Source organism: Bos taurus, chromosome 17 (genome assembly GCF_002263795.3).
Source record: "Bos taurus isolate L1 Dominette 01449 registration number 42190680 breed Hereford chromosome 17, ARS-UCD2.0, whole genome shotgun sequence".
Taxonomy (NCBI): domain Eukaryota; kingdom Metazoa; phylum Chordata; class Mammalia; order Artiodactyla; family Bovidae; genus Bos; species Bos taurus.
Window position 1 is genome coordinate 55432015 of NC_037344.1, and position 18601 is coordinate 55450615.

General features: G+C 47.6%; 1 protein-coding gene across 8 annotated transcripts in view; it reads left to right on the top strand.

Annotated features, from left to right (window-relative positions):
• The window catches only part of LOC511425 (acyl-CoA dehydrogenase family, member 10), a 49336-nt gene extending 31027 nt beyond the window's left edge, over positions 1–18309 (top strand). For 5 of the 8 annotated variants that reach the window (XM_010813903.3, XM_024977172.2, XM_010813901.4 and 2 more), the window contains 9 exons: positions 4772–5160; positions 8717–8857; positions 9344–9481; positions 9607–9697; positions 10646–10804; positions 11833–12005; positions 13937–14080; positions 15097–15174; positions 15770–18309. In XM_010813903.3, coding sequence (XP_010812205.1) covers positions 4772–5160; positions 8717–8857; positions 9344–9481; positions 9607–9697; positions 10646–10804; positions 11833–12005; positions 13937–14080; positions 15097–15174; positions 15770–15910 — 1454 coding nt within the window. In that variant the 3' untranslated portion in view covers positions 15911–18309. Of the gene's footprint in view, positions 1–4771; positions 5161–8716; positions 8858–9343; positions 9482–9606; positions 9698–10084; positions 10215–10645; positions 10805–11832; positions 12006–13936; positions 14081–15096; positions 15175–15769 lie in introns of those variants that run through there. The other 3 variants (NM_001192292.1, XM_010813904.3, XM_059875961.1) reach the window with 3 other exon arrangements.
• Positions 18310–18601: the final 292 nt, after the last annotated feature.

The following is an 18601-nucleotide window of genomic DNA, read 5'->3' on the forward strand; positions in this document are numbered from 1 at the left end:
GACATTACATATCTCCTGATGCTGCCCTCAAAAGTTGAACCTGGATCTGACCAAGCCTCTAGTGCCAGCCACCAACTTACAGGGAACAGAGGGTTCAGTGGAGCACATTAAATAGCACCACTGAGACAAAGCCACTCACAAAAATCCAGATTCTGGGAAACTTCACAGGGAAACAATTCAGTTTCTTCAACAAGTGAAAAAGGTGATATGATGTTGAGACTTAAAAGATATATTAGCCAAAATCAGTATTTGGACCTTATTCAGATCCCTGTTTGAAAAAAGAAATGTTCTGAAAAAAATTTTTCTGAGACAGTCTTAACTATCTCAGGGACTTAAAAGATACATTAACCAAAAACAGTATTTGGATCTTATTCAGATCCCTGTTTGAAAAAAGAAATGTTCTGAAAAAAATTTTTGTGAGGCAATCAATGAAAAATGAATTCTGACTAGATAGTTGAGGATATTAAGGTGTCATAGTTAACTGCTGTTTAAGTGTGATAATGATATTGCGTGGATGTTTTTAAGTCTTTGTTTTTAGACATAAATGAAATATAAGTATAAAGATGCGGTGTTTGGGATTTACTGCAGCAAAATCCAGGGCAGTAGGGGTAGAAAGGCAGAGGATGAAACAGGATTGGCCATGCTTTGATGATTGTTGAAGCTGAATGGCAGAAACCTGTAGGTACATTAAATTCTTCTCTGTAGTTTTGTTTGTCTTTGAAATTTTCCAAAATGAAAACTTAAAACGGCAAATAGAAAGAAGCCCAGCAGTGGGTTTGTTAGTACTATGGGGGCATTTTAGCTTTGTGCTCATCAGTACCCAAGGCTTTCTGGCAGCATTCTGCTCTCAGCCAGGGTGTCAAAATCTTCTGAGAAGGGCAGTTGCAGTAGGGGAATTGATCATGCACTCACTCCCAAGAGCCACTGCTAGGTCAGGCACCATGCCAGGCAGTTGCTGTTGTTGTTCAGTCACTCAGTTGTGTCTGACTTTTTGCAGCCCCATGGACTGCAGCACACCAGCCTCCCTGTCCTTCACCGTCTCCCAGAGCTTGCTCATATCCATTTAGTTGGTGATGGCATCCAACCATCTTGTCCTCTGTTGTCCCCTTCTCGTCCTGCCTTCAGCCTTTCTTAGCATCAGGGTCTTTTCCAACGAGTCAGCTCTTCACATCAGGTGGCCAAGGTATTAGAGCTTCAGCTTCAGCGTCAGTCCTTCCAATGAATATTCAGAGTTGATTTTCTTTAGAATGGACTGGTTGGATCTCCTTGCAGTCCAAGGGACTCTCAAGAGTCTTCTCCAATACCACAGTTCAAAAGCATCAATTCTTTGGTGCTCAGCTTTCTTTCAGAGAAGGCAATGGCAACCCACTCCAGTACTCTTGTCTGGAAAATCCCATGGATGGAGGAGCCTGGTGGGCTGCAGTCCATGGGGTCGTTAACAGTCGGACACAACTGAAGCGACTTAGCAGCAGCAGCAGCAGCTTTTTTTATAGTCCAACTCTCACATCCATACATGACTACTGGAAAAATCATAGCCTTGACTAGATGGACCTTTGTTGGCAAAGTAATGTCTCTGCTTATGAATATGCTGTCTAGGTTGGTCATAGCTTTTCTTCCAAGGAGCAAGCATCCTTTAATTTCATGGCTGCAGTCACCATCTGCAGTGATTTTGGAGCCCAAAAACATAAAGTCTGTCACTGTTTCTACTGTTTCCCCATCTATTTGCCATGAAGTGATGGGACCGGATGCCATGATCTTAGTTTTCTGAATGTTGAGCCTGTTAACAATGTTGTGATAGCTTCAGGTGAATAGCGCTTATAGAGATACTTGGTATTACCCTGGGAAAGTGGATTTTGGAGAAAAAGGATGTGTTTCAAAGGCATTCTCTCTGTGATGTCATCACAGGAGATCTGCATTCATCCTTAGGTTGGCAGGGGGACAACAGTGACCAGAGCCTGGGGACTGACTTATAGTCTGTACCAGCCAACCCATGTATGATTTTCCTTCATTAATAAGTGGATGCTGAGGTTTAGATTTCTTATCAGTTCAGTTCAGTTGCTCAGTCGTGTCCGACTCTTTGCGACCCCATGAATCGCAGCACGCCAGGCCTCCCTGTCCATCACCAATTCCCAGAGTTCACCCAAACTCATGTCCATCGAGTCGGTGATGCCATCCAGCCTTCTCATCCTCTGTCATCCCCTTCTCCTCCTGCCCCCAATCCCTCCCAGCATCAGAATCTTTTCCAATAAGTCAACTCTTCGCATGAGGTGGCTGAAGTATTAGAGTTTCAGCTTAAGCATCAGTCCTTCCAATGAACACTCAGGACTCATCTCCTTTAGGATGGACTGGTTAGATCTCCTTGCAGTCCAAGGGACTCTCAAGAGTCTTCTCCAACACCACAGTTCAAAAGCATCAATTCTTTGGCGCTCAGCTTTCTTCACAGTCCAACTCTCACATCCATACTTGACTACTGGAAAAACCATAGCTTTGACTAGACAGACCTTTGTTGGCAGAGTAATGTCTCTGCTTTTTAATATGCTATCTAGGTTGGTCATAACTTTCCTTCCAAGGAGCAAGCATCTTTTAATTTCATGGTTGCAGTCACCATCTGCAGTGATTTTGGAGCCCCCAAAAATAAAGTCTGACACTGTTTCCCCATCTATTTGCCATGAAATGATGGGGCCGGATGCCATGATCTTCGTTTTCTGAATGTTGAGCTTTAAGCCAACTTTTTCACTCTCCTCTTTTACCTTCATCAAGAGGCTCTTTAGTTCTTCTTCACTTTCTGCCATAAGAGTGGTGTCATCTGCATATCTGAGGTTATTGATATTTCTCCCGGCAATCTTGATTCCAGCTTGTGCTTCTTCCAGTCCAGCGTTTCTCATGATGTACTTTGCATATAAGTTAAATAAGCAGGGTGACAATATACAGCCTTGACGTACTCCTTTTCCTGTTTGCAACCAGTCTGTTGTTCCATGTCCAGTTCTAACTGTTGCTTCCTGACCTGCATACAGATTTCTCAAGAGGCAGGTCAGGTGGTCTGGTATTCCCATCTCCCTCAGAATTTTCCACAGTTTATTGTGATCGACACAGTCAAAGGCTTTGGCATAGTCAATAAAGCAGAAATGGATGTTTTTCTGGAACTCTCTTGCTTTTTCGATGATCCAACGGATGTTGGCAATTTGATCTCTGGTTCCTCTGCCTTTTCTAAAACCAGCTTGAACATCTGGAAGTTCACGGTTCACATGTTGCTGAAGCCTGGCTTGGAGAATTTTGAGCATTGCTTTACTAGCATGTGAGATGAGTGCAATTGTGCAGTAGTTTGAGCATTCTTTGGCATTGCCTTTCTTTGGGATTGGAATGAAAACTGACCTTTTCCAGTCCTGTGGCCACTGTTGAGTTTTCCAAATTTGGTGGCATATTGAGTGCAGCACTTTCACAGGATTTGAAATAACTCAATTAGAATTCCTTCACCTCCACTGGCTTTGTTCGTAGTGATGTTTTCTAAGGCCCACTTGACTTCACATTCCAGGATGTCTGGCTCTAGGTCAGTGATCACACCATCGTGATTATCTGGGTCATGAAGATCTTTTTTGTACAGTTTTTTTGTGCATTCTTGCCATCTCTTTTTAATATCTTCTACTTTTGCTAGGTTCCTACCATTTCTGTCCTTTATTGAACCCATCTTTGCATGAAATGTTCCATTAGTATCTCTAATTTTCTTGAAGAGATCTCTAGTCTTTCCCATTCTTTTGTTTTCCTCTATTTCTTTGCACTGACCACTGAGGAAGGTTTACTTATGTCTGCTTGCTATAAGGTTTACTTATGTCTGCTTGCTATTCGTTAGAACTCTGCATTCAAATGGGTATATCTTTCCTTTTCTCCTTTGCTTTTCACTTCTCTTCTTTTCACAGCTATTTGTAATGCCTCCTCAGACAGCCAGTTTGGTTTTTTGCATTTTTTTTTTCCTTAGGGATGGTCTTGATCACTGCCTCCTGTACAATGTCACCAACTTCTGTCCATAGTTCATCAGGCACTGTGTCTATCCAATCTAGTCCCTTAAATCCCAATCTAGTCCCTTAAATCTATTTGTCACTTCCACTGTATAATTGTAAGGGATTTGATTTAGGTCATACCTCAATGGTCTAGTCGGAGAAGGCGATGGCACCCACTCCAGTACTCTTGCCTGGAAAATTCCATGGATGGAGGAGCCTGGTGGGTCGCGAAGAGTCTGACATGACTGAGCGACTTCATTTTCACTTTTCACTTTCATGCATTGGAGAAGGAAATGGCAACCCAATCCAGTGTTCTTGCCTGGAGAATCCCAGGGACAGGGAAGCCTGGTGGGCTGCTGTCTCTGGGGTCGCACAGAGTCTGACACGACTGAAGCGACTTAGCAGCAGCAGCAGCAATGGTCTAGTGATTTTCCCTACTTTCTTCAATTTAAGTCTGAATTTGGCAATAAGGAGTTCATGATCTGAGTTGTAGTCAGCTCCTGGTCTCATTTTTGCTGACTGTATAGAGCTTCTCCATCTTTGGCTGCAAAGAATGTAATCAATCTGATTATTGATCTTTGTAAAATGGGGATTAAAACAGTCATGCAACTCCAGGAATTCAGTGAGTTGAACATCAGACACTCAGCACTAAGTCTGGTACATGTCAAGTACTCAGCAGTTGTAGTTGCTGCTGATGGAACAACAATACTGTTATACGTTAGTACTATTAAGGGTTGTTTAGGGGGTTCTCACTGGTTTTCTTTGCCTCTACTTAGGGCAAGCAAGCTCGGCGACTGCAAAACAAACTGGGAAGCTGACAGAATTTATGTCCAACCTGGCATGGGATTTTGCAATCAAAGAGGGGTTCCAGATTTTTAAGGAAATGCCAGCCACCAAACCATTAATGAGGTCCCACCACACATGGTCTCTGCTGAGGACCCCAGGCACGAGGAGTTATGTCACCTCCACAGACTCTTCTCCAGCTCATGCCTCAAAGGGAGCTCTGATCTTCTCTCCAGAAGGCCTTCCCCACCGAGTCAGGGAGCTATATCAGAAGCTGAAGGAGTTTATGGAACGACATGTGTACCCTGCTGAGCCGGAGCTACAGCGTCACCAGGTCTCAGCTGAGAGGTGGACCCCCTCCCCACTGGTCGAAGATCTCAAGGTAAAGCAGCCTTTCGTTAGTACAGCCCAACCTTAGCTCGTCCATATCTTAGCTTAACTCGTCCAACCTTAGCTGGCCATATCTGTTCCTTCTCAGGCTGTGAAGAGATGGAAGAGTTGAGTTCAGTGGTCTCTGCTGCCACCACCACTAGAAAGAGCCAGCGTAGATCACTCAGTTTCACTTCACTGTTCTTTCTGTGTGACCACGTCCTGGCCTGATACTCACCGCAGGCAGAGGAATGCCAAGTCTGTGGCTTCTAACTCTGAGGCAGATGGACTCATTTTATACATGTCTGAATCATGTAAATTTGAGACAGTGATATAAATTGCATTAGTTAAATGACACTGTCTTTAAAGAATCCGTAACATCAAACCTGAAGGGCCACATCAACTGTAAACTATGTTTATGCTCCTGACACACAGTGACATCAGTTTAGTGTATAATGGAAATACCTGCTGTACTTTTTCAGGATTGGTCTTGGCTTGTGTTAGTTCTTAAGTTATCTGAGGTCTTCAGGAGCACATATTCTGCCTGTGATGCAACCAGACCTACTTTAAAATGAATTGGCATTATCTCTACTTTCATAGTAACAAACCTGTTGCAAATTAACCAGAGTTCAAACATGGCAAGATTAGAAAGAATTCATGACATAGAAAGAGTTCTAAAAGTTCTCTGGCCTCTGAGATAGTGACTGTCAACAATTTGATTTATAGGCTTCCAGTTCCATTCTTCTAGTACATAGTAATATATATATATTATTCCTATAATATATAGAAATATATATATATTCCCACATCCTATTGTAATGAAACTGTTTTATTCAATTATTTGAATCTCCCACTGGCTTATGTTATTTAATGATGTATCCCATGTCAGTGCCTGGAGATGGATCCCCGAGAGGACCACATTGGGGGTGCACCGTAATTTGGCTACCCTGCCCCCGGCTGAGAGACACTGTGGGGATCTCAGTGTAGGTCACTCCAGGTACCAAAGCAGCAGAGTGAGCAGCTAGCTGCTAATATGGACAGGGAGGCTGAAGAGCCAGCTGAAAGAGACAGTAGAAGCCAAGGGAATGCTGACTGCCAGGAGTGTGGTCACAGCTGTCACTAGGGCAATGGCCAGGAGGTCTCCACTGGATGCTTCCCCAGGACACTGAGATTGAGGTGGGAATTTTCAGCCAGTCATGTGTAGGTCCAATGCTCACATGTTGATGCCCCTGAAATTTTTACAGTGAGAGAGCACCCCAGAGTAAGAAGCGGTTTGGATCCTGTGCAAGCAAGGTGCATCAAATGCTTGAATGCTTCTGTGTCCACTTACTGTTTCTACAGTGTCTTTTTTTTTAACTTGTGGCTGGCTGGGTCTTCATTGTGGTGCATGGGCTTTCTCTAGTTGTGGTGTGCATTGACTTTTTTTTCCTCTCGTTGCATCTCTTACACAGGCTCAGTAGTTGTGGCCCATGGTCTCTAGAGCGCACAGACCCCAAAGTGCTCTGGCTTCTCTAGTTGCAGCCTTTGGGCTTTGTGGCCCCACAGCACACGGGATCTTAGTTCCCCCACCAGGGATCGAACCTGACACCCTCCCCCGACCTGCCCTCCCCCCGCCCAGTGAAAGCACTGTGTCCTAACTACTGGACTGCCAGGGAATTCCTGAATGAGACCATTTTAGGTCCTTTTCATCAGTAAGGTGCATACCATTCTGTACTCCCATTACCTTATGAAATGTCCTATACCCCACCTGCTGACCTGCACACTTAATCCTCACTCATTAAATGTACCCATCCAGTGCACAGAAGTATTGGAAAGCAGACATTATTGCCCTGAACACCTCTAGTTTCTAAGTGAATGTATAGGAAAAACCTAGAGAATGTTCTACTTGTGGTCGTACCTGAATGGGAATCATAAGGACAACTAAGATTATTGGGGAGAGTGGTAAAAGAATGGCTCACAGCTTTTATCAAGTGTCATTACTACTCGTAAGTGAGAAGTATTTGGCATTTGTACTACATCTCACAAATCCTATGAGCTAAGCGTTATGAACCTCAATTTAAAGATAAGAAATCAAATTTGTCCAGGGACACAACTAGAAATAGTATCACCTGGACTCAATGCAGATCTTCCGGGCTCAAATCTATGTGTTTTCCCCTCCCACAAGGAGATGATTCTATTCATTTCCTTATTCTTCCTCTTCTCAGAACTCCCTTGCTTCTTTTCCTAATTCTCCTTTCCTTTGCTGCTTCATTTGTTCCAGTTAATCTGTCCTTCCTCTCCTTGGTCACTGCAGTCTCAGCTAATTAGCTTAACACAGTCATGAGACAAGTGTATGTGCTGATTCTAGAAGTATATGTTCTAGAGCGCAGCCCCCATGTAATGGAAGAGCCAGCCAGGTGGTACCCTCCCAGTGGGAAGACTTTCCATCATCACTAATATTTATTGTAGCCCCAGCTTCTGAGTCCAACACTCTGTGTTCTCTGTGTTACCTAATTAATCTTGCCAACAGTCTAGTGAGATGCATGTTTTGGACATAGGTTGGCTCCCTAGTGTCTCTTCTCCTTTCTTTGGGTAGTAGCACCCTAGTCATTTGGGTGCCTCCCTCCCTGCCTTTGGACAGTCTGGCAGAGCTGTAGTCAGGGTGCCAGCTCAACCCACCCCACAACACCCGGGCAGGAACTGGGCACGTGGGGGCAGCTCCGTGGTCCCTACCTGGAACCGGAAGAGTTTTCGATAGAGAAAACAGCTGGCACTCACTAACTGAACAGCAGGACTGCTGAGTGTTTGTCCTGCTGCCATTCTCTAAGCTGCCTGGATTCCCATCCATTTCTGAGCCTCCTTCTCTAACCTGAACTCTTGATAATCTTCCCATTCGGATCCTTTTTCCAGTCAGTCACCTCCATTCCTAGTCTCACTCAGTAGCTGTGACTGGTAGGGTGGTTGGTGACATCCCCTGTCAGGGATAAGGAAACTGCCATGGGGAGCTCCACTATCTTGCCCAAGGTCTCCCAACAGGTGTGGTGGGGCAGGGTCTGAATCAGGCAGTCTGACTCACGGTCTGGGTTCCTGATCCCCAGGCTGGACTCCCTGGTTTCCCTGTCGGGAGCTATGTTCAGAAACCTAGGGGTACTTCCCCAGGACCAAAGTTGTGCCTCATGAAGAAAGCTGGACAGGGGATTTCCTTAGGTACCTCATCACCCATCATCATCATATTATTCTCAAAGCAACTGAGACTGCCGCCACATCTCTGGGCTGGTTCCCTGCAGACTCGGTAAAGGACCTTCACTCTCTTGTGTTCATGATGTGAGGTCTAGCTGTGTTGTGATGACAGTAGTGATGCTAGCAGTGATGGAAGTGGGCTAGAGGGGCATCTGGGATGTAGACACGGGGAAGTGAACTGATTGCACCATCCCTGTTTGGAATGGGCTGTCCCCAGACACCTCCCATTCTCCTCCCACAGATCTGTGGGGTTGTATCCCGCCTGATGATTAGGACTTATTATTTTTCATGGGCCAAAATAAAATGAAGGCCACCCTGTGTGAACCCCTGATTTCTTTTTGCCATGACAGGAGAAAGCCAAGGCTGAAGGACTTTGGAACCTTTTCCTACCCCTGGAGACTGATCCTGAGAAGAAATACGGAGCAGGGCTGACCAACATGGAGTACGCACATTTGTGTGAGGTCATGGGCACGTCTCTGTATGCTCCCGAGGTACTTTCTTTACCGTCTTCCTCAGCATGGGAGAAAATCCTTGTCCTCCAGAGAGTTCAGCCATCCTCCTAGGCTGATGGGGTTCCCTGCAGCAGCACTGGCCTCAGGAGCTCTGACACAAACTCAGACTTCTTATGAGTAAAGACACTGCAGGCAGGTGACTGGAGCCAGAGCAGGAAAGGAGCCAGGGATGGCGTCTTCTCAGGAAGTTAGGGCCTGGCTGAGCACAGCCTGGCTGGCTTCTGTGGAGCCTCAACCCAACAGCTCCAATCTACTTTCTCTCCCCAAGGAGCTCTGAGGTTGAGCTTCAGGGGCCTCTGAGCTACTGTATTCAGAATGTTGTGGGTCTTTGCATTTCCTTGGGGAGAGGAAGGACTTTCCTGACGGTGTTAGAGGACCTGTGACATGAAAGAGTTCATGTTTCTGAGATGTTTGAATTTTAAATATGGAAGTGGAAGTCACTCTTATGCTTTTTCTTCATTCCAGATTTTTAACTGTTCTGCTCCAGACACGGGGAACATGGAGCTTCTGGTTCGATACGGCACCGAGGAGCAGAAGGCCCGCTGGTTGATTCCATTGCTGGAGGGAAAGGCTCGCTCCTGTTTCGCTATGACTGAGCCCCAGGTGCCTACCTTGGGTCACCCACAGGCGCTCCTCATCAGGCCAGACCCTCACCCAGCCCCATCGGGCTCTGCCATCAGGGAACTCAGGACCCTTGCCAGCTCTAATCAGAATGTGCTCTCACTCAGGTCGCCTCCTCGGATGCCACCAACATTGAGTCTTCCATCCGAGAGGAAGATGGCTTCTATGTCATCAACGGTCACAAGTGGTGGATCACAGGTATTTGGCCTGAAATTCATTTTTCAATCACATTTATGTGGGTCTTCCCTGACAAGCACGTCTTCTCTGCCCTGCTGTTGTCTGAGAAACTGTGGGAGGGACTAGCTTCACTTCCAGTTAACACAAAGGAGATTCTGTCTCTGTTCCCAAAAGAGGCAGCAAACCCTGAGAGAACCAAAGGTTCTACATGGACTCCAGGTGACCCCACATGTGACAGTTCCAGGAATCTCTCCTCCACTCCCCACTCTCTTCATTCTGCTGTGGGTGTCTCCCTTTAGACAGGCCGGAGGTCACTTCCTCAATGGTGTCCCCCTCTTGTGAGGTCAGCTGTGCTACAGCAGAAGGGCTGGTGATAATCCTGTCGTTCACTAGGCTTTAACTCTCCAGGGCCCTCGGTACATGCTGTGGGGACCTCCCCTCACCGAGTCTCCACCCTTCCCCAGAAGGTCTGTGGTATTATCCCCACTTCACAGAGAAGGAAACCAGGATGGAGAAGTGACTTGAGTCACTGCCCAAGGTACTAGCCCCCCTCTTGGCAAGTAGGGAACCACCCAGAGTTCAAGGCTGGCCTGAATCTGAAGCCTGTGCCCAAAGCCAGCATGTTTCTACCTCCCGTGGGAACAAAGCAGAACAGGCTGCTACTGATAAAGTAGCAGTTTTCAGCCTCTTGTCTCCAAAGTATATTTTCAACCCAATGTGGTGCTTTACAAATCAACTGTTCTTAGGATGTTGGATTCCTTCCTCACTGGGACAGAAACCAGTTGCTCTTATTGCTGGTCAGAGGGCTGCATGTCCCCATCTGATCACGTGACATCTTAAAGGGCCCCATCTGCTCGCTGACTTCAGCTTCTGTGGGCCAGGAGACTCAGTGTTTAAGGAGAGTGTTTAAGGAGAGCTGATGGCCGTGGTGTCAGATGATGGGGGTCTGTCTCTCTCCTTTCCTGGCAGGCATCCTGGATCCTCGCTGCCAGCTCTGCGTGTTTATGGGAAAAACAGACCCACATGCCCCACGCCACCAGCAGCAGTCTATACTCTTGGTTCCCATGGATACCCCAGGGATAAAAATCATCCGGCCACTGACGGTGTATGGGCTGGAGGATGCACCAGGTTGGCCTTTTGGGAACAGCTCGCTTCTCTGTGTGGGTCTGGGTCTGGGTCTGGGGAAAAGGCTTTGGGCAACCCTTGCTCAGTGCAAAAGTAACACCTTTATGAGTCTAAGGAAATTTGGAAGGCCATGTGCTCCTGCATTTCAGTTCCATTCATGAGTATCAACCATGTTGGCAAGTTTCAGACAGGCATTCATCTGTTGTTGTTGTTGTTTTCTCTTTTAATCATAGAAGACAAGCAGGAGTCTAGGAGGTAAGAAGGCCACAGAGAATGGAGGCAGGAAGTGGCCTCCAGACCTTCTCTTCTAGACCTCAGTGTGGAAAGCCGATTTCCTGGCTTGGAGGTCCTCTCACAGGGGCTCTTTCTCTCTGTTGACGATGTCCACATTTTGACTTCAGAGTTCCCATAGGGTCAATACACTGTAGAGTCACAATACTGCTAGGGAGTTCCAGTTTAAGTTAGAGTTACCTTTTTTTTTTTTTTTTTTTTAAGATTTCTTTATTTTTGGTTGTATCTGGTCTTCACAGTTGCCTTCAGGCTTTCTTTAGTTGCGGTGAGCAGAGGCTGCTCCTCATCATGGTGTGTGGGCTTCTCATTTTGGTGGCCTCTCCTATGGTAGAATATAGGCTCTAGGTGCACAGGCTTCAGTAGTTGCGATTTGGGCTCTAGAGTGCAGACTCAGTAGTTGTGGTGCATGGACGTAGTTGCCGCGAGGCATTTGGGGTCTTCCCAGATCAGGGGTTGAACCCATGTCCCCTGTTTTGGCAGGTGGATTCTTAACCATTAGACCACCAGGAAATCCCTAGAGTCATGTTTTAGAAAAGGAATGCCAAGCTATTCATTTGTTATTGTGTAAATTAGTGACTTATTTTCTATTTTTAATAGGCTCCATTTTGTTCTCCCTCACTGTTCAACCACGTTCCTGTTAGAAGGCTACAAAAGGGCAGAAATATTGCCAGCAGATGAGATAAACACATCCAAGGAAAATGTGTAGGCAGATCACTCGAAGTACCCTTTCTGTCTTTCAGGTGGCCACGGTGAAGTCCTGTTCGAGCAGGTCTGTGTGCCCAAAGAGAACATCATCCTGGGCCCCGGCCGGGGCTTTGAGATTGCCCAGGGCCGACTGGGTCCCGGCAGGATCCATCACTGCATGCGGCTGATTGGCTGCTCGGAGAGGGCGCTGGCGCTCATGAAGGCCCGAGTAAGTACTTCTCTTTGCGCCTGTCTCTGGACCAGAACGACCCATCTGTCTTCCTTTCAGACTTCTAATCCTAACTGTTTCCTGAGAGCAGACTTAGCAGGTGAAGCAAGGTGATGTTCTTTACAAGAAGCTGTGTCCTTGTGTTTGCTCTGCCTCTTTTACTTTGCTGAAGTTTCAAATCCAGAGCAGAATGGGCCTTGCCCTGTCAAGGTGACCAGAAGGAAAAGGCCAGGCTCTGTGACAGCAGAGGGCAAGGTTCCAAGTCCACAGGGTCATGGTCTACTGATGACCATTTCTTCTATCAGTTCATCTTTAAAAATCAGGTAATAGAGAGAACTCAGGGCTCTAGCATCCAGCCCTGCACCATCCTCCTCCCCCAGCACATTTAAAACTTTATTCTTCTGTGACCCCTGGAAGGTTCCAAGTCCACACAAATGAAAGCTCTTGCTGGCAATGGTAATTCAAATCAGTGATACCAATTTTGCAAAGAAAACTGAAGGAACCTTTGAGCCCCCAAAATATCTCACAAGATACTGTCCAAAGAACAGAGATGGTCATGTGTGCATAGATCACTGAGCAAATCTGAGATTCACACCCTTTTACTGTCCAATTTCTTTGTTTTATGTTTTTGTTTTTAGTTTTGTTTTTTTTTAAAGAAAATGCTCTCTTTAAGGGCTCAGGTACAGTATCTAGTCTCATCCTGCAGAGCAGCTTGAGTGTACATGCCAGAAGTCTTCAGTTCAGTTCAGTCGCTCAGTCATGTCCGACTCTTTGCGACCCCATGAATCGCAGCACGCCAGGCCTCCTGTCCATCACCAACTCCCAGAGTTCACTCAAACTCGTATCCATCGAGTCGGTGATGCCATCCAGCCATCTCATCCTCTGTCGTCCCCTTCTCCTCCTGCCCCCAATCCCTCCCAGCATCAGAGTCTTTTCCAATGAGTCAACTCTTCGCATGAGGTGGCCAAAGTACTGGAGTTTCAGTTTTAGCATCATTCCTTCCAAAGAAATCCCAGGACTGACCTCCTTCAGAATGGACTGGTTGGATCTCCTTGCAGTCCAAGGGACTCTCAAGAGTCTTCTCCAACACCACAGTTCAAAAGCAGTCTTAGAAGGTTCCAAGTATTGATGTGGCCATCCCACTCATAGGACCTGATCATAAAGAGTAATTAGATTTGATACTAGGAGAGGTTCACCACAACCATGATTATAATACTTTGAAACAAGCTGTGAGGCTAACAAGTAGAGCTTGGTCAAATAACCCTGGTTATGGGCATGCAGTGAAATTCCAAAGCAACGCTGTAGAAATCTGTTTCTTAATATATGTAAAGAGATAACCCTTAATTAAAAAAAAGCAGGCTACAAAAGCATTATAAAGGATATGATTCTATTTTTTTGTTAAAAAAAATGCTTTTTTTTTTTTTGGTCTGAAAATGTATACTTTTCTGCCATTAGTAATATAATTGGTGTCATTATCTGTTTTTAGTTAAAAAAAAGGGGGCAGAGAAAAGATCCCTTAAGTTCTTCTGATTGATTGTAGTTTTCAAAGACTATAGAATCCCCATTGCAATAACAGTTGCCCACAAGAGGGCTCTGGCACCCAGACTTTGCTCCCAAGAGTTCCTCAGGATGTGAAGCAGGCCCTCTGTCAGCAGAGGGCGCCCTCCTGGCCTGTGTGAGGCGCCCACAGTCACTGCCTGGTTACCAGAGTAGCCCTGGGCCACAGGCGACTCAGATCAAGCTCTGTCCTGCTTGGAGGCCAGGCCTGCCCAGATGGGGCAGAATGGCTGAAGTAAAGGGGTTCCTGGAGATAATTTGTTCAGCCACCACATTGTCTAGCTTCCCCCATGCCCCCGCCCTCTCCTGTGCTTCTTCCACCCTCTCCTCTGCAGGGCAGTCCATGCCTCCTGTCCTGTCTCCTGTGTCCACAGGTGAAGTCCCGTGTGGCCTTTGGGAAGCCCCTTGTAGAGCAGGGCACGGTCCTGGCAGACATTGCCCTGTCCCGCGTGGAGATCGAGCAGGCCCGGCTGCTGGTGCTGAAAGCTGCCCATGTCATGGATGTGGTGGGAAATAAGGTAGGAGGCTGAGGGACCTCACAGAGGACAGGTCCAGAGGACACGGTGAGGGATGCCAGCCCAGAAATCTAGATGTTGACTCTTCCCTCCCCACTCAGCAAACCACAGAGAAAGTGCTTGGCTCCTTGACGTAAATAACTTTGCCTCAATTCTTGTTGGAACTACCTGGGCAGCTTTTCAAAAACGGAAACGATACAATAAAGAGGACTGACCTTTCTGTTTTACTGACCCAGTGACCATCTGTCAGCAGGCCTGACAGGGCCATATGGCCCTGGCCTGAGCCACAGACCTGCCTGGTCTTCCAGGCATCAGGCAAACTGAGAATAAGCCAGGGAGTTAACCAGAGGAGAAGCTTTATTTTCAACATGACATTATTCCTTAAATGGCTCTTTCTGAGTGCCTCCTAACACCAGGCATGATGCCATGTCAATCCATCTCTCCATCCATCTCTCGGGAGAGATGTCTTCTCCATCTCTCTCCCGGGTCTCTAACCCTTAGCTCAGAGGCCTCGGTAGCAGGGGGTGACCCAGGCTCAAGTTCCTAGTTTCTTGGTCATCTAGTGCCAGGTATGAGGGCTCTCAGAGGCTTTGATTGAAATCCAAAACTCAGGGAAGATGCTTGTACTTCAATTCCCCAGAGTCCTGGCTGGCCTCATGCCACCTTTCCTTTGGAAACAGAGCTGGTTGTGACCCCAAATGAGGCTCAGGCCAGTCCCCACTCTGCATTGTGTGTGCAGTGATGCTGCCTGTCACCTGGGAAGATACCCCTTGTCTTTCCTTGACAAGGCAGCTTCCCACACCACACAGCATCCTAAGTCACTTTCCTTGTCACCCCCACTGCCTCTCCACCCATTGGTGCTGGGCAGGGTCCATGCACCAGGCAAGGCTTGTGGTCCAGCAGGACCTCAGATCTCTATTCTGAGCTGCTGTTTCTACTCCTCCCTGTGAAACTGTTCAGTCTTCCACGCATTCCGCCCTGGGGTCTGCCCTCCTCACCACAACTCCTCTTCCTTGTAGGCTGCAGCTCTGGATATTGCCATGATTAAAATGGTGGCCCCATCCATGGCTTCCCGAGTGATTGATCGTGCTATTCAGGTGAGCACAGATGATGGATCGCTGGTTCTTCTGAATCATTCACAAGATTCAAAATTCCTCTCCTTCAGCTGCCCAACCTCCTGTAAACTAACAGCCGCCCTTTGTTGCACACCCCCCATAATGACTGTCCTTTTCCTTCCCAGATACAACCCTATGAGGGGTCCTATTCCTGCTTCCATTTTGAATACATGGAAACAGAAGCACAGCAAAGTGATTTGTCCAAGGTCACTCAGCTTGCAAGGAGCTGAGCTCAGATTTTGGGGAACCTAGGTCCTTCTTACACCAGGCCCAGCCTCCTAACCACACAGAGATGCCTCCTTCCCAAATCTCAATCCATGGGCCCTAGAGAAGGACTTCCCAACAGCAGAAGTCAACTAGCAGAACAGACCTGGGGAGCCTGGTGTCCCTGGGACGGCTAGTGAGGCCCCACCTGGAGTCTTACAGAACACTGTTGTCACACAGGTGTCAGGGGACAGCTTTGCAATGTGGCTGTTCTGAGCTGTCCTCACATCTTAGGAGCAGGCACTTGTTCGTGGGGCTCTCAGGGATGAGGGCTCACCCAGGGCTTCCTCCCCTCCTGCTCTGTGTCTTCCAGGCCTTTGGAGCAGCAGGGCTGAGCAGCAACTACCCACTGGCTCAGTTCTTCGCTGGGGCCCGAGCCCTGCGCTTTGCTGATGGCCCTGATGAGGTGCACCGAGCAGCAGTGGCCAAGATGGAGCTGAAGCACCACAGTTAGACCCGCAGGAGCCAGATCGTCCCCACCAGGCTTGTTGTGCCCAAATGTGAAAGGCCTGGTGTGTGTGCTCCGTGCACCCCTCCTGGCAGCTCTGTCCTGGGACCCTTGTGAAGTTGGCCTTGGTGGGTCCCCACAGAACACACTTCTGTAAGAAGCCTGGAGTTGCCTGTTTCAGGCAAGGAGGAAGAGGAGTAACCAAGAGCTGAGTGGGTTTTGGCACAGAGCCTGAAGAGCTGGTCTTCAGGCCAGGAGCTGGATGGGCAGCCGGGCCCCTTCTCTCTGGCTGTGGTGTGCAAAGGCTGTGGGCATCTGCATGAGTATTAGGAGACCTGCTGGGCCTGTGGTTGCTCCCAGGGCCTGCTGCTCTGGCCTTCCCCACCCCTTCTCTCAGCTGATGGCTGCAGCCTACAAGCCTGGGGTAGGAGAACTCCTGGGAAAAAGGAATGAAACCCAAATCATGAAGCCACTGCCATCTGATTTTCTTTGAATATCCAAAACAGAACACTGAAATGTTAATTTAGAAAGAAACTTTGGAGACATGAAAGAATAAGAATGTATACTAAAGAGACATCATGAATGCTCTATATCGTATAAAAAGAATGGAGAATGAAGGCTATCACTTCAACCCCTGTTTCAGTAATGTCAGTTGCCTCCGCATATTTGAGTTTACACAAGATCCTGCCCAGTGCATCAGCCTCCCTGTACGCATGGAGGGCAAAGACGCAGTGACCCATAGTAGGTCCCAAACCAGCCACCTCAATGCTACTCATCTAAAGGTCAGCAAAAGACCACGGCATTCTGGTGTGTGAGGGCCATCCTCCATCGGCTCTGTAGTCAGAATATTTGTGGGGAGAGGAGGTGGTGGGAAATATGCCATTACAATCCAGAGAGCAGTACTTTTCCCACAGAGATAGGTGGACATACTTGCTCACTTGAGGTCTGAGTTCAAGGAATGGGTGCCCATGAGCCCAGGCAGTGGGTGGAGATAAGCCACTGGCTCTTAGGGCCTGGTCTGCTAATCTCATGATCTGGGATAATGTGGCCAACAGTTGCCCGTTTCAGGTCAGACCACATTGGCAGGGATCACCCTTCAATGTCTGCTGCCTTGCAGACCTGGCCCCCTCAAGGAACTGCTTTACCAGAGAGAACACCCACCTGATGCTACAACCGCATGCCTTCAGGGTATTGGGGAGTCATGGGGGCTTGTGAAAATGCTCCTCAGATGTCCTTGCCTCAGTGGTCTGGGGAGGCAGGCCCTCCTCTACTGCTTGTTGTTCACAAAGACAGTTAAATTCAACTCCTCCCCCACAATGAATTGCTATCACACCAGCCGCACTGTCAAACCTTTTGAAAACTGGCAGGGTTCTAGCAGCCTGAATTCTTGCTTTGAGTCTTAGTAAGGAGGGATTTGAAAAAGGAAGTGCTCTGGCATGTGTATCACGTGACCCTCAGGTTTCTCTCATGGCCTCTGAAGTTAACCTTGCTTGTTAACTAGTGCAGCTGCAGGGATGAAAATAGAAGCTGTGGGGCGACCGCACGTCTCCCTCAGGTTCTGTGGGGAAAGGGGAAGCCCTGGGTGGGACAGTGAGCGTGCTTAAAGGATGTGACTCACAGAGATGCGGCCTCCAGCAGCCCCTTATCCAGGATCTCCCATCCTGTGAAATAATTCCACTCACCACTGTCAACTGTACCCTTCCTCTTGGTTGGGCGCTAGTCTAGGCCTTGGGGAATGTGCAGGAAAACAAACTGGCCCAGTTGCTGACACCAGGGGGCCCTTGGCCCCCTGACCCCTGGTGCCCTGAGGGCGTGTGGTTGTAACCGCCCCAGGTGGGTGTTCTCTCAGGTAGGGGACGGTGGCGAGTATCTGAGATGGTGGTGGGTGATGTGGGTGCTCTAATAGGCACTGCTAGGGGGTGGGAGCTGGGGGCTCAAGAAGGGAAAACTCATTCCAGAAGAGGCATTTGTGCAAGACCTGCATGATAAGAATGGGCAAGGGTGCTTCAGAAGAAGGAACAGCAGATGCAGAGGCCCTGCATGGCAGTCCAGTGTGTCTGGGTGTGGAATACCAGAAGGTAGAAGGTGCTGGGCCATGTGAGACCTCAGGGCCTTTGGTGGGGAGTTTGGTGTTGATTCTAAATGTGACAAAACAGTAAGTTTAGGTCTTAGCGTGACACTTTGATTTGAGTTTTTAAAAGCTGCTTCTGCTCTCCAAAGTTCACCAGGATAAAGAAGGAATAAAGGAAGATTAGAGCTGGTTCAAAGTTCCCTAATGCTGCAGAGGGCTGCAAAAAAAAAAAAAAAAGTTAAAAAAAAAAAAGAAGGAAAGGTGGAGGATGAGGTGCAGGGGTCTTAACGAGTTATGAACAAAAAATCTGAAGAATAAAGGAAATTTAACCTGGTCTTCATCTCTCTTTTTTCCCCTACCTTCAGCAAACAGCTGGCATTTCTGGTTGGCCAAATGTGCTAACTAATGTGGTGCTGTGACAGCATTGTGCTTCTCTGGAGTAGGAGTCCGTGTGTGGTTGTACATGCATGCTTAGGCATGAACAAGCTTGGCGGGTGATGAGGGTACCTGACCAGCTTTATTTGTGGCACACTTAATCTCTTGCCACCATCTCTATGTGGCCGGGTCTGCCTTCTTATTAGCCTGTCTTGGGTATGGGAACAAAATGTCATCATAACATACTGATT